General features: G+C 38.4%; 1 protein-coding gene across 1 annotated transcript; it reads right to left on the bottom strand.

Moving 5' to 3' along the window:
• Nucleotides 1-8: 8 nt before the first annotated feature.
• letmd1 (LETM1 domain containing 1) lies at nucleotides 9-12,541 on the bottom strand. The gene is made up of 9 exons (XM_017707047.2): nucleotides 12,411-12,541; nucleotides 11,086-11,240; nucleotides 9,579-9,694; nucleotides 9,331-9,413; nucleotides 4,880-5,066; nucleotides 4,355-4,456; nucleotides 2,478-2,630; nucleotides 1,868-1,964; nucleotides 9-1,537 (listed from the first exon to the last, which is right to left on the bottom strand). Exons 1-9 carry the CDS (start codon nucleotides 12,527-12,529, stop codon nucleotides 1,464-1,466), a joined length of 1,086 nt encoding a protein of 361 aa, XP_017562536.1. The 5' UTR covers nucleotides 12,530-12,541; the 3' UTR covers nucleotides 9-1,463.
• Between the last annotated feature and the right edge of the window lie 562 nt (nucleotides 12,542-13,103).

Genomic DNA, 13,103 nt, shown 5'->3' with positions numbered 1-13,103 from the left:
ACAGGCCATAATGGAACAGCAATTTATTTCTCATCTTACTGGAGAGATCTTTCCAGTTATTCCACATACTGTAACTGCATGTTGACTTCAGTGGGGAAAAATTTAACACCTCTTCACCTTTTCACCTCTACAAGTGAATTGTAGACATGAAAAGAGTAATACAATACTGGAATACTCCAGTGTTTTTCAACCTTATCTCCACCTGCTGAATCTGTAGTACATGGTTCATTACCATATACAATAATTTCAGTAAAATATATAAAATGAACAAAATCACCTAAACATTCTGCTCTTCATGAGCAAATCCTCAAATATCGGTTTGAAATAGCAGCCAAAGTCTGTCAAATGCGGATACTGTTTTCAAGCACATATCTGCCTATTTTTTTGTTGTTTTATTAAGTACATGGTAAATGATCGTTTGTTACATATGTGGAAAACAGAGATCAAGTTGAAAAACACAGGACTAATCCTTAAATACAGCAGACGAATTTGGCAACATGAGTCTATAATAGCACACAACTTTTTCGCACCAAGGCACTCTTCAACAAATACATCATGAATTTCTGTTAATAAATCCACATCAAAGCATTACAATCAAATGTGTTTCAGTAAGGACTAAGGCTTTCAAATATTTTTCTTCTCAAATAACTTTGTGTTCTGTAGAGTATATATGATGACAAAACAGTCATCTCCATCTTATTTACATATAATGGGGCCAACAGCATTCGGATCATGCATTATAACATGTTCATAGAGAAAGAAGATATAGATATACTATAGAAACGCAAGCTTGTGTGCTCAGTGCAGATGAATATGGCGTGCCTCTTCCGCATCGAGCTATCAAAAGGATTTGATTTTAATGTTTTGAACACTCACCACAGCAGGAAAGTGACAAAAAAAGGAAGTCAGCACAAGTCACTACATAAAGACACAGGAAGTTAATGTTCACTCATGCTGGAGGTATATTAGGTGGAATAACCCAAAACCCAACACAACGCCATGTAAACATGTCACCAAAAGGGCCAGCAAGACAGTTACATCAGCTATTAGATGTATAGCCATAATCTGAGTGTAGGTGATCTGGACATGTTGCAGTGTTTTGTTTTGCTGTAGAGGCCCAGCATCCTTTTCAAATGTGGATTGAATCTAGTTGTTCTATTTACAGTAGTGTAATGGTGTTTTCTTCCTGTTGCAAAACCATTTCCACTTCTTTATAATCTTGGTTCTCAAGTAAATAAAAGTGGACACGTCTGCCCCACATCCTAATAATCTAAAAATATCAAAATTAGGGGACAATTTTCCACTCAACACTGTGTGATAACTCAAAACCATGAAGGATTGCACTGTTCACTTTTGATATTGGCCTGACAGCTTTCTGATAACAACAGCTGTCCACTTCAACTGCCTCTTTTTGGGTTGTTTTGTGGTTACTCTCGATGTCTTTAATGGTCAGCGGTGATGGGTCAGCTGCGTGGTGGCTTTGGGTAGTTTACCGTCAGCAGCACCATGCTGTGCAAATACAGGGATGCCTCTGATTCTGGGTGGAGTGAATTGAGGAAGGAAAAGAGAAAGAATGCCAGTGAGTAGGCAATCATGACTGGTTAACTGCCAGCTCAAGAGTCAACCACAGTATAACAATGGCATGGACTCATATTGTAAAGAAAGATGAGGCAATCTTCAGTTGGAAAAAGTGCATCTCATATTTGCAGGATATTTTATTTACTAAGAAGCTAACAGCTTTTCTGCACAAGAAAGCTATAAAATACCGAATGCTATATTAACCTCACAGTAAATAAATAAGAATATAAGGTGCACCTTTTGCAAATGAAGAATCCCTTAACTTCCTTTTATTTTATACCTCACTCACCTTTAAGATATGTTGAAAACTGCAGCCACTGCGTAAGCCATTCTCGGCACTGAGCAAGGCTCAGACGCTCTACGTTCAGTCCTCGCACGTAACATGCCTGAAAACATCAAACTTGATCAAACTTGAAAACACTTTAAAAAGGGTGCATTATAAAGATATCAGAATCAGTTTTTCACCAAGTATGTGCATGCTTATATGATACATAACATACTAAACATACATTCTAAGACAATAAGACGTTTAACTCATGGAATAAAATAAAAATAAGGGAGTAGATAGAAAAGAGCTAATATGAACAGTGACAAAAGAGAGAATGAGGAATAAAACAAACTAAATAAAAAATCATTTACAGTATTATTTACAGTTAACAATTATTTACAGTGTATTTTTCCAGGTTGACAAAGTTGTCAGGAGAATCATTTTAGTGTGTGTTAATGTAACAAGACTATACAGTTTACAGAAAAATGAAAAATAAAGTTTACATTTTCTTATGGGAGTAATAAGTAACATACATACATAAATGGCATTTACACCTACAGTATATAGGACAGCAAGTTGTTTTAGCTATTTTAAGGGTCAATGGCTTTAAACATAAGACAGCATCTCAAACCTCTCTGAGCTCCATATCATTCAGCTGGTGGAGGCCCAGCCGGACAATGGCACGATCCAACTGCATGAGCTCTAAGGCGTGGCTATTCAAGCGCCGACCAATCCAGAAGGCAGGAAGGCGGGGCGTCAGGAAGAGCAGTGGACAGAGATGTCTCTGAGAAGAAATAGATACCAGCACAGATCAACTCTACTGTCAGAAATGCATTCTGTATGCTGAAACATGACACCAGCGATGGCTGGAGCTAGACTCAGCATAAAAGGTGACCACTAACTTATAATGATAGTTAAAAAGTACACAATGTCTCCCTTAGCCCAAATGTAGCTAATCAACCAAGACCTGTTTGGTGTCCAAAATTTGCTTCTTTAGTTTTGCACAGGAACTACAAGGCTAATGTGGCTAACAAGTAAAGGAAACTCACACCTACCAATTAGCATCATGCAAACTGCATGCATGAATTCACACACGTTTGCTATTTACATCGTCAAGGTGTTGAGTGATCTCATACAGATGTTCTCATATGTATTTTCTGACTCTGTATTACACACTATATATAAATATTATATATAAAAACTGTGATATATAAAAAATGGACGAAAGTATGGAGAACAGTCATAATCTCAAAATAATTGATCTCAACATGTTACAGTGTTGTATTTTGGTGGCCCACCATCATTTTCAAATATGGAATGAATCCAGCTGTTCCATTAACTGTAGCTTTACAGTGTTTTCTTCCTGTTGCCACACCATTTCCGCTTCTTTCCAATTACTGTTCTCAAGTAAACAGAAGTGGACATGTTCACCCCACTTCCTAATATTCTAAAACTATCAAAATTAGTGCCGCTTCTGAATGATGTTGCTGCTGTTCTCAGCTATACAATGTACTGCTGTCTATTTTAATATCATCGCTGTCCTAAGAAAAACAAGTATCTCCAAAATGGTAATTTTACAGGAGAAGGAAAAACCTTCTTAGCTTTTAACATAAAGTAATGTAAAGTTATTTTATTCCAAGCTATTATGGTGCATTTCTATTGGTCCAATCACTGTGAAATCCTTTACAATGTAAAGGACAAATGCCATGTTGAAATGAGGTAGAAAAATAAAAACCGACAAAAATAAGAGATTATTTGGACAGTGACGCTATAACAGTTCAGTTTAACGGTAAAAAACTACTACATGAACTAGGGGTGCACAGATATGGCAATTGTGGGCTGACATCTGATATTTTTCTTGCATATATCTGCTGATGCTGATACATAAACATTAACAAAATGTAGAAACTGGAGAATTCGGCGTATCACAGTGCTCAGTAGAACGCTCCATCAAGAGTTCTATTTTTAGCCTTTTGCCACTGATGCCAGGGGTGTAGCTAAAACTTTTTATTTAGGTGGCACACTGCTGTGAAAATAACTAAATAAAGTAGCAGCACAGAATAAAAATGACATTCAAAGTGATGCGCTGGTGTTTGTACATAAATAAATCTGTCCATCATTTCCCAATGAATGATGCATTATTGAAGTTGGCTGACTGATCATTGTCTCACTTTCCATAATTGGCATAACCAATAATTTTTTTGGGAGCTACAGATGTAAAACTTGTCCTCGAAGAAGTCCATTACAATAAAAAGTATAAGGGTATAGAGCATCTTCCAGTTTTATTTGCCTTTCTCCATCCTGTATTTCTTACATTTATTTGTGTACAATTTCAAACACAGTAAAAGGAATAGCATGTACACACATGTACTAGTACAGTATTGCAGTGGGCCATAAACTCTTCCAGAGTAAAATGAACACATAATAAAATATCTGCAGATACCAGATTGATTCCCACATCATTATGCAACCCTAGCTTTAACCAAGTCAATGCTAATGTCATCTTACCATTTGGTCTGCGTACATCCTCCTGATTCCTAGTGGAGGGCCAGAGAATAAGGTCCTTACAGCATGAACATCAGATACAACAGGGTGAGCACCGCTTTGGACCTGTAAACACACAAAAATATTATTTTATAAATGAGCTATCAGTAGGCTGATACACTCCTTATAACTTCAGTGTGAATGGGTGGAGCTAAACTGCTACAGGCTTAATAGGTGTAAAAGCTGGTTCTCATGGCATCACAGAAACAATTCAAAACGGATGTTTTTGCAGCACAGTTTTCATATATGGACTGTATAATTTGGGAAGTGAACGTTTTCAAACTAACAGTGTTTACATATTACTTCATAGTCCTTTATTCTAAAAAAATTAGAGAATTTTGTTTTTACACAATTTGGGCTCTTTAACTGAATAATAAATGAAGAATTCAAGGGCATAACTGCTACAACTGTAGGTTGATCAGTCACCAAATAACAGCTCACTACTTTTATGGTTCAGTAAAAGCAGTAGGACTGAAGGTTGAGACTCACTTTCCTGCAGAGGTTTTCGAGGTGGCTCTGCAGGCGGTGATCTTGGACACTTGATACTGTCCTCTCCAGCCCATCGAGTATGGCCTGGTGGTGCTGTGCCCTCTGCATGTGGTACACTGCCTGAAACTCCAGCAGCTGCTGCTGTGTCCAGAAGTGGCGAATCAGGAGCTGGCGGGGAAAAAGGTACCTGATAATAGGAGTGGAGGGGAGGAGGAGAGGAGTAGGATGAGTGCAGGATGGATGGGTGTGTGGACAGATTACAGAGAGTATGAGAGTATTGGAAATACGGATGATGAAGGGCCAAGAAAGAAGAGCCAATACCAGACAAAGGAGCAAAAGAACATGAGCACACTCTCACAGTATGGTATCATGATGAAATGTTTACAAACAAAAAGTTGTGTTACTTGTGTCTTTGCTTTGTGGTACTGAACCCTAGATTTCACAAGTATTGCCAGCCATAACAAAGCATGTAATGTAATGTGACAATTATTTCTCACTTGTAGCACTTCAAAATGCCAGTACACTTCTAAGGGTTCACAACAATATACTCGGTGTTAACCTTACTCTGTGTGATGGAGGTGAAGCACTAATACAATACTACTGAAGTGGGGTTGAACATTTCTACTAGAGTTAAAGGGGAATTCCACTGATTTTTCAAAATGTCTGATATGAAATATATCAACTGAGTCAGAATTCTTCACAATAGCGGTGACAGGAAGACATCTGAGGCATCTAAAGCCTCTAAAAGCTCCATCACAGGAAGTTGTAACATAAAATGGTTACAAATGTGCTGCCCGATGTCAGAGACTTTGTTTTACAATAGTTTTTGAAGTCCATTCATATTGGAACGGTAGACATAGGGCATTATAACGCAATTTAGTCCCCAAAGAATTTCTATTTTTCTTCAGATTTCCCACCATCAACACTACACATTAAATCTCAGACAACATGAGTAGGCTCACTTGACATTTTGGTTTCTGAATAAAATAGCAACATTTGCATTGTGACCTCTGGTTCCTATCACCATCACTGTAAAGAAATGAATCAAGTTTCTCTGCAATTAATCATTTCACAATAAACCACTCTGAATGACTTTACTTACCTCTCAATGATTTAACATCTATATATGTGATTATACAGGAATTATGAAATATTGGTGGAACTTCACTTTTACACAGATCAGCCCTCTCTCATGTGGAAACTCTTCTAGCTAACAGAAGTGTTGTAATGCAAGTGGTTGCTGGCTTTGCTTGTGGTCAATTACTCATCCTGAAAGTTAAGGCTTGTGTTTTGCTCTTTGCATTTTATTTACATGGAAGTGAAGCAACAGAAAGGCTAATTAGCCAAGCCAACACCCAGCTATTACATCCATATTGAGTAAAACCACTTAGCTAATAGCTCACTTGGATCATTGCAAGTAAACTTCAAGGGGAGCAGAAGGTGCACTGCACCCCCTACTGGCCTGAACTGAAATTGCTTCAGCATGTAAACATTTTAACAAGTCAAAAGAACAAAGTCTCATTTTTGTATTTACACTGGTAAAACAGTGGAATTATGGGACAAATCATTAGTGTAACTATTTTCTTAAAACTTTGTGGTTTATATTATTGTTTTTACAAGGACTTCTTCCAGCTCTATTTTTGTGCCCTGTTCCTCTTCAGATACACTCTTAAAGAAGATTGTACTTCCAGGGTTCTTTAGTAAAGCAAGTAGTTCTCTGTAGAACCATGAACACTCAAGGAACCTTCTGCACGATTAAAGGTTGATTTGTATCATAAAAGGGTTCTTCAGATTGATGGAGAATATGTTGAATATGGTTCTATGTAGAACCTTTTGGGGAAAGGTTCTTTATAGCACCCAACAGTATGAAGCTTATAGCAATAAAAGAACCTTTTTGGGTGCTATATAGAACCCTTTAAAAAAGGTTACATTTAGAAACAACTACAGCGCATCTTCCATCAGTCTGAGGAACCTTTCATGATACAAAGGGTTGTCTGCATGTTTGTGGTTCTAAATAGAACCATATTCTTTATTAAAGATCAGATGAAAAAACATCTTTTTAAGAGTGACTAGCTAGCTAATGAAAAACAATGGATTTTCACTGAACACAAACATGATACTAGTTGAAGTTGTTGCCTCTGATATAAAGTCAAATATCTTTAAATGCAAGATGAACAGTATTGGCACTTACTTTATATCGTTAGACTATGTGTGATCTGTGTGGTTCTGTGTGCATCAAACATATAAACCCAGGAACAGAAGCCAAAATTCAACTCAGAGAAGTACAAAAAGACATTCAAAAAGACATCACACACCCAGGGTACCGAATGTTTGAACTGATGCCATCTGGCAGACGTTACAGACAAATGAAAACAAGGACAAACACTAAAATACCGTTTTTACAACAGGGCCGTAGCTCTGTTAAACACAAACATCTGACTGATCTGATTAATACAACATGTGACTGATCAAGTTTGATGGGTCATGTGCAATCATCTTTGTTTGTTTACGTTTTGCTGAGTGTAAATTTGTATAGTATTTAAAGTTATTTTACAGTGGGGCAAAAAAGTATTTAGTCAGCCACTGATTGTGCAAGTTCTCCTATTTAGAAAGATGAGAAGTCTGTAATTTTCATCATAGGTACACGTCAACTATGAGAGACAATATGAGAAAAAAAAATCCAGGAAATCACATTGTAGGATTTTTAAAGAATTTATTTGTAAATTATGGTGGAAAATAAGTATTTGGTCAATAACAAAAGTTCAACTCAATACTTTGTAACATAACCTTTGTTGGCAGTGACAGAGGTCAAACGTTTCCTGCAAGTCTTCACCAGGTTTGCACACACTGTAGCTGGTATTTTGGCCCATTCCCCCTGCAGATCTCCTCTAGAGCAGTGATGTTTTGGGGCTGTCGCTGGGCAACATGGACTTTCAACTACCTTCACAAATTTTCTATGGGGTCGAGGTCTGGAGACTGGCTAGGCCACTCCAGGACCTTGAAATGTTTGTTACGGAGCCACTCCTTTGTTGCCTGAGCAGTGTGTTTGGGATCATTGTCATGCTGGAAGACCCAGCCACGTTCCATCTTCAATGCTCTCACTGATGGAAGGAGGTTTTGACTTAAAATCTCACGATACATGGCCCCGTTCATTCTTCCCTTAACACGGATCAGTCATCCTGTCCCCTTTGCAGAAAAACCTCCATGCTTCACAGTAGGTTTGGTGTTCTTGGGATGCAACTCAGCATTCTTCTTCCTCCAAACATGACGAGTTGAGTTTTTACCAAAAAGTTCTATTTTGATTTCATCTGACCACATGATATTCTCCCAATCCTCTTCTGGATCATCCATATGCTCTCTGGCAAACTTCAGACGGGCTTGGACATGTACTGGCTTACGCAGGGGGACACGCCTGGCACTGCAGGATTTGAGTCCCTCTTGGCGTAGTGTGTTACTGAGGGTAGCCTTTGTTACTTTGGTCCCAGCTCTCTGCAGGTCATTCATCAGGTCCCTCCGTGTAGTTCTGGGATTTTTGCTCACTGTTCTCATGATCATGTTGACCCCACAGGATGAGATCTTGCGTGGGCCCCAGATCGAGGGAGATTATCAATGGTCTTGTATGTCTTCCATTTTCTTACAATTGCTCCCACAGTTGATTTATTCACACCAACCTGCTTGCCTATTGCAGATTCAGTCTTCCCAGCCTGGTGCAGGTCTACAATTTTCTTCCTGGTGTCCTTCAACAGCTCTTTGGTCTTGGCCATGGTTAAGTTTGGAGTCTGACTGTTTGTGTCTTTTATACAGATAACGAGGTCAAACAGGTGCCATTAATACAGATAATGAGTGGAGGACAGAAGAGCTTCTTAAAGAAGAAGTTACAGGTCTGTGAAAGCCAGAAATCTTGCTTGTTTGTGGGTGACCTAATAATTATTTTCCACCATAATTTACAAATAAATTCTTTAAAAATCCTGCAATGTGATTTCCTGGATTTTTTTTCTCATTTTGTCTCTCATAGTTGAAGTGAACCTATGATGAAAATTACAGACCTCTCTCATCTTTCTAAGTAGGAGAACTTCACAATCAGTGGCTGACTAAATACTTTTTTACCCCACTGTATCTTATTTTATTTCATCTCTTTCTACTGTTCTTTGCACCGAGAACGGGGGGTTTGTACTTCAGTTTCGTTGTGCAAGTGTACGACGTTGCATGAAACCAACATGGTCGATGTAAAGTGATGCAATATGAAGGAGAGTCTAGCCTGTTAACACCTTGAATTAAAGGGGAATTCCACCAACCTGCATGATCAAATGATTAAGATGCAAAAAAAGTCATTTGCAGTGGTTTGATGTGAAATAGGATACGGTGGTGATGGGAAATAAGATGTCTAAAAATTTTGTGAGTAATTTGCAAAGTAGGTGCTTTGCACAGGAGCTGGCCTGTTCAATACTTACATGAGAACAAAGACTAAGTAGTTGGCAAATGGAGGTATCGAGATGATCACCAGAGGAATGGCTTTGATCATGTCTCTACGAACCTGTGAAAAGAAGATGGAATATCTTATTTATATTATTTAGCTTTCATTATTTATTAGCTACATTAGCTACCTGTAGCTCCAGTGCAAACATGAAGAAGCAAACTTTAGACCAAACATGTCTCGGCTGAGCAAGTACACTTGAGATAACAGGGGGAAATGTCTCACCTGCCTGAGCTTCTCCATTTCACGATAAGGCAATTTTTGATAATCAATGTTATTAGCGATCATCCGGGTTTTGATTTTGTGGAGTTCTTTGGCATCCTGGAAGAGTACTCGAAATCCTACAAAGAGCCACAATTAAACTCAGAGTGAAAAACTGTATAAATGCTTTCAAAAACCCTCCATCCATCCATCCATTTTCTAAGCCGCTTCTCCGTCAGGGTCGCGGGGGGTGCTGGAGCCTATCCCAGCAGTCTTCGGGCGGAAGGCCCAAAAAACATTTTCATCAAACAAGATGTAAATTAAAAGGATTCACCAACCACTCAACATTTAAACTAATTCTTTGGTAAAACAAAATTCACTGGTAAATGATAATGATAAAAAGTGGCACATTTAAAAAATATAAGTCCATTATTAACATTGTTTCTGTGCAACATCACAGAGATTTGTGCCCAAATAGGTGAAAAGCAATGAGAAGCTGTATTATATCTGGCACATAATCACAAAGCACATAATATGCATCTTAGGATTTGTATGGATACAGAATTTACTTTGTATAAACACTGGGCTTTGGATAAGATGACTGTACATGTTGTGATTGCTAGCCACCTCGACATATCTGAAATTAATTTGTGGACTGAAATATTAAAGGGATCTGGACATTTCTCACCATTACTGAGAAGCAATTTACCCTGGTAATCTGCACGGTTTGAGCTACCTAGGCTTCCAACACAATTTGTGCCAGCCATTACCTCACAATCCCATATCTAACAAGCTGTCATGTGTCTCATGTCTTGTAACAGTATGTCTGTAAATGTTTACAGTATGTTTACAGTAGCTGTCAAATACAGGCAGGTAGGTAATTTGTTATTTGAATAGCTTCTATTAGCTAAACATTTAGTGAACAGCAAATTTCGAGTGGGTTGTTTAATGGATACTGATAGTCAATTATTCTTAGATAATGTTTTACATAATATTACAATATTATGCAAATGAAAGACAAACAGATCCAACTCTTAAATTTTATTATGAGTCAATAAGAATTTACAAACAACATGAAATCTACATTTATTACAGTTGAAGTGGTTTGGTCCCATCCTGCATGTGTGCCTAAGTAATGTCTATAAACAGGAAACTCGTCTGTACAAGCTCAGATGACGTGTAGGTTCAGTAGATTTTTGTTGTAGACAAACCCCTGGTTCCTATGCCTCACCACAAATTTTGAAGCATGTAACAAGATTTTATTCAAAGTAATTCTGGGCCATTTCCACTGGTCCATTCATCATGAAATAGCAAAGGTAAAAAAGAAAAGGTAAAAGTTTTGATGCAAAAGCAGCATTTTGACCCTTTAAGGACACCTTCGATAAGAATTAACACCTTGCTGATTATCATGGTCAGAGTCTACTTGGTTTAAGCTTTTAAAACATCTAATTTGCAAAAGTCCTATTGTACAAATAGGATATATGCATTAATACTTGGAATACAAGCGTAAAAGAATGACAGATAAACTCACCTTTCATAAATGTGTGGTACAGAAGATAGAAACGGGGAAAGCGCCGCTGGAGAAATCTCTCATACTTTTCATTGGCCCATTTCAGCCTTGACACAATGTTTCGGCCAATGCCGTGCCTTGCTTTGGAGGGTGAATACGTTCTCACTAAACATAACCTATGGAGAAAAATGAGAAACAGCCCATTAACATATCACTGCACGAACGGTATGAACATTACATACATAAAGAGAAAGCACTAGTGATTGTTGTCGAACAACTTCTCCTTCCTTCATAGCAGCCTTGGGCGCTCCACCCAGAGAACCCCACATATTCATAAATCAGCTCCAGCCCTAATCTAACCAGCTGTGAGCTCTTGGTTACTGCACTTTGCGTTACTTTCCTTGAGTACTTTTTAGTAACTGAACTTTAATGCAGACAGAACAATTTTTCATATTAGGGGAAAAAACCATCACACATTTTACTAAACCCCTCCCTTCAATGAAAATTCAACTGACTTTCCCAACATTTTCCATAATCAAGCAGCTAAGATGTAAACAAAGTCAAAGTTTGACGTGAAATAACTAACTAACTAACTAACTAACTAAAGAAGCTTGCAGAGTCAAAATTGTTCACAGTGGAGGTGACAGGAACCAAACGTACACCTGCAACTTACAGAAAGCTATTACACGAAATGGCTATGAATGTGCTGCCTGACATCGGACACATTATTTTGTGACAGTTTTGTGGTCAAATGTATTTGAATCTAATTATTTTAATCCTTTCATTGTAGAGGGATACATGCAGGGCACTGTAAGGCAAAATAGTCCCAAAGACATTTTTGTAGATTTATGACTATTTTAGCATCATCAGCCCTGCTTATAAAAACAAATGTAGGTTCACCGGTGGTTTTGGATTGGAAATAAAATGGCTAAGCTATATTTGTGCTGGAGACATCATGACCCCAGGTTCCTATCTGCACCACTGCAAAGAGTCTGGAAATTTCTCTACAAGGAACCTTTCCACCCCAAACCACTCTAAACGTCTCTGTTTACACCTCAAGGACTGAACCGCTCAGAAACGCTTTTTAAATGGTGGAGTTTCTCTCACTGCCATCCTTTCACTCACTCAGAGAGAGTGACATGACGACAACTCGAGACACAATCAAGGAAGAAGTGCAAAACAAAGAGGATTTATAAGGAAAACGACGGTTCTCGTGCTATCGACACCTGTCATCTGACAGAAGCCCAGAGCTCAGAGCTCAAAGCTCCGCCGCAACAAACGCCTTTAAACCAGCCCACGGTCTGTAGGGTCGACAGCGAGCCGGCTTTCTTCCATACTCAGTTTACCTGACTTGCGCAGCGGCCAGTTTAGGACAGTGAAAGGCCGCTGTGGCCGCAGTCGGTCTTCTTCCACACAGAAAAGTCACTGAGACCCTATGGCACATACTCATATAGGACGGCGCCATTTTGCAGCAGAACTGCAGTCAACTCGGTGTGGGCGTGGTTCATAAGCGGAATGCGAATGGGCGTGGCCATGCCTCAAAACCACGCCCTTGTTATAGTGACGCTTGTTTCAAAACTCAAAGAAGCGATTTGATTGGATAACGTTCCTCAACCATTTTTTTTGTTAAGAAACAACAACAAAACAAACAGAATTTAAAGTGGGTTATAATAATACAAAACAGGTCCAGAAGAAAACTTTTGCACATAAAAAGGCATACAGGGAGTCTTCAGTAAAGTCATTGATTTTTTAAAATGTCCACATAATTTATTTTTTGAGCGATTTGATGTGAAATGGCTCACAGTAGAGCAATTTAACAACTTCTTCACAACGGAGATGATAGGAACTAGGGGTCTTAACACAAATATAGCCATTTTATTTACTATCCAAAATGACCAGTGAACCTATACGTGTCTTCTGAGTTTTTATATATAATCTTGATCATTGTAGACTAGTGGTAAAGCTGAAAAAAAGGCATCAGGGAGTGTATTCATAAACATTTCATAAAATAGCAGCTTTGTGTGAGGGAACTTCTGAAG

This window comes from Pygocentrus nattereri, chromosome 9, assembly GCF_015220715.1.
Source record: "Pygocentrus nattereri isolate fPygNat1 chromosome 9, fPygNat1.pri, whole genome shotgun sequence".
Taxonomy (NCBI): Eukaryota; Metazoa; Chordata; class Actinopteri; order Characiformes; family Serrasalmidae; genus Pygocentrus; species Pygocentrus nattereri.
This window is presented reverse-complemented; position numbering and strand designations above follow the sequence as displayed.

Bases quoted from the DNA above. Each gene is read 5' to 3' on its own strand.
- letmd1 (XM_017707047.2), bottom strand. From the start codon at position 12,529: ATGGCGCCGTCCTATATGAGTATGTGCCATAGGGTCTCAGTGACTTTT. The intron at 9,414-9,578 runs GTGAGACATTTC...TTCTTTTCACAG, and splicing joins AAATGGAGAAGCTCAGGCAG to GTTCGTAGAGACATGATCAA. The intron at 1,965-2,477 runs GTTTGAGATGCT...TGATGTTTTCAG, and splicing joins ATGATATGGAGCTCAGAGAG to GCATGTTACGTGCGAGGACT.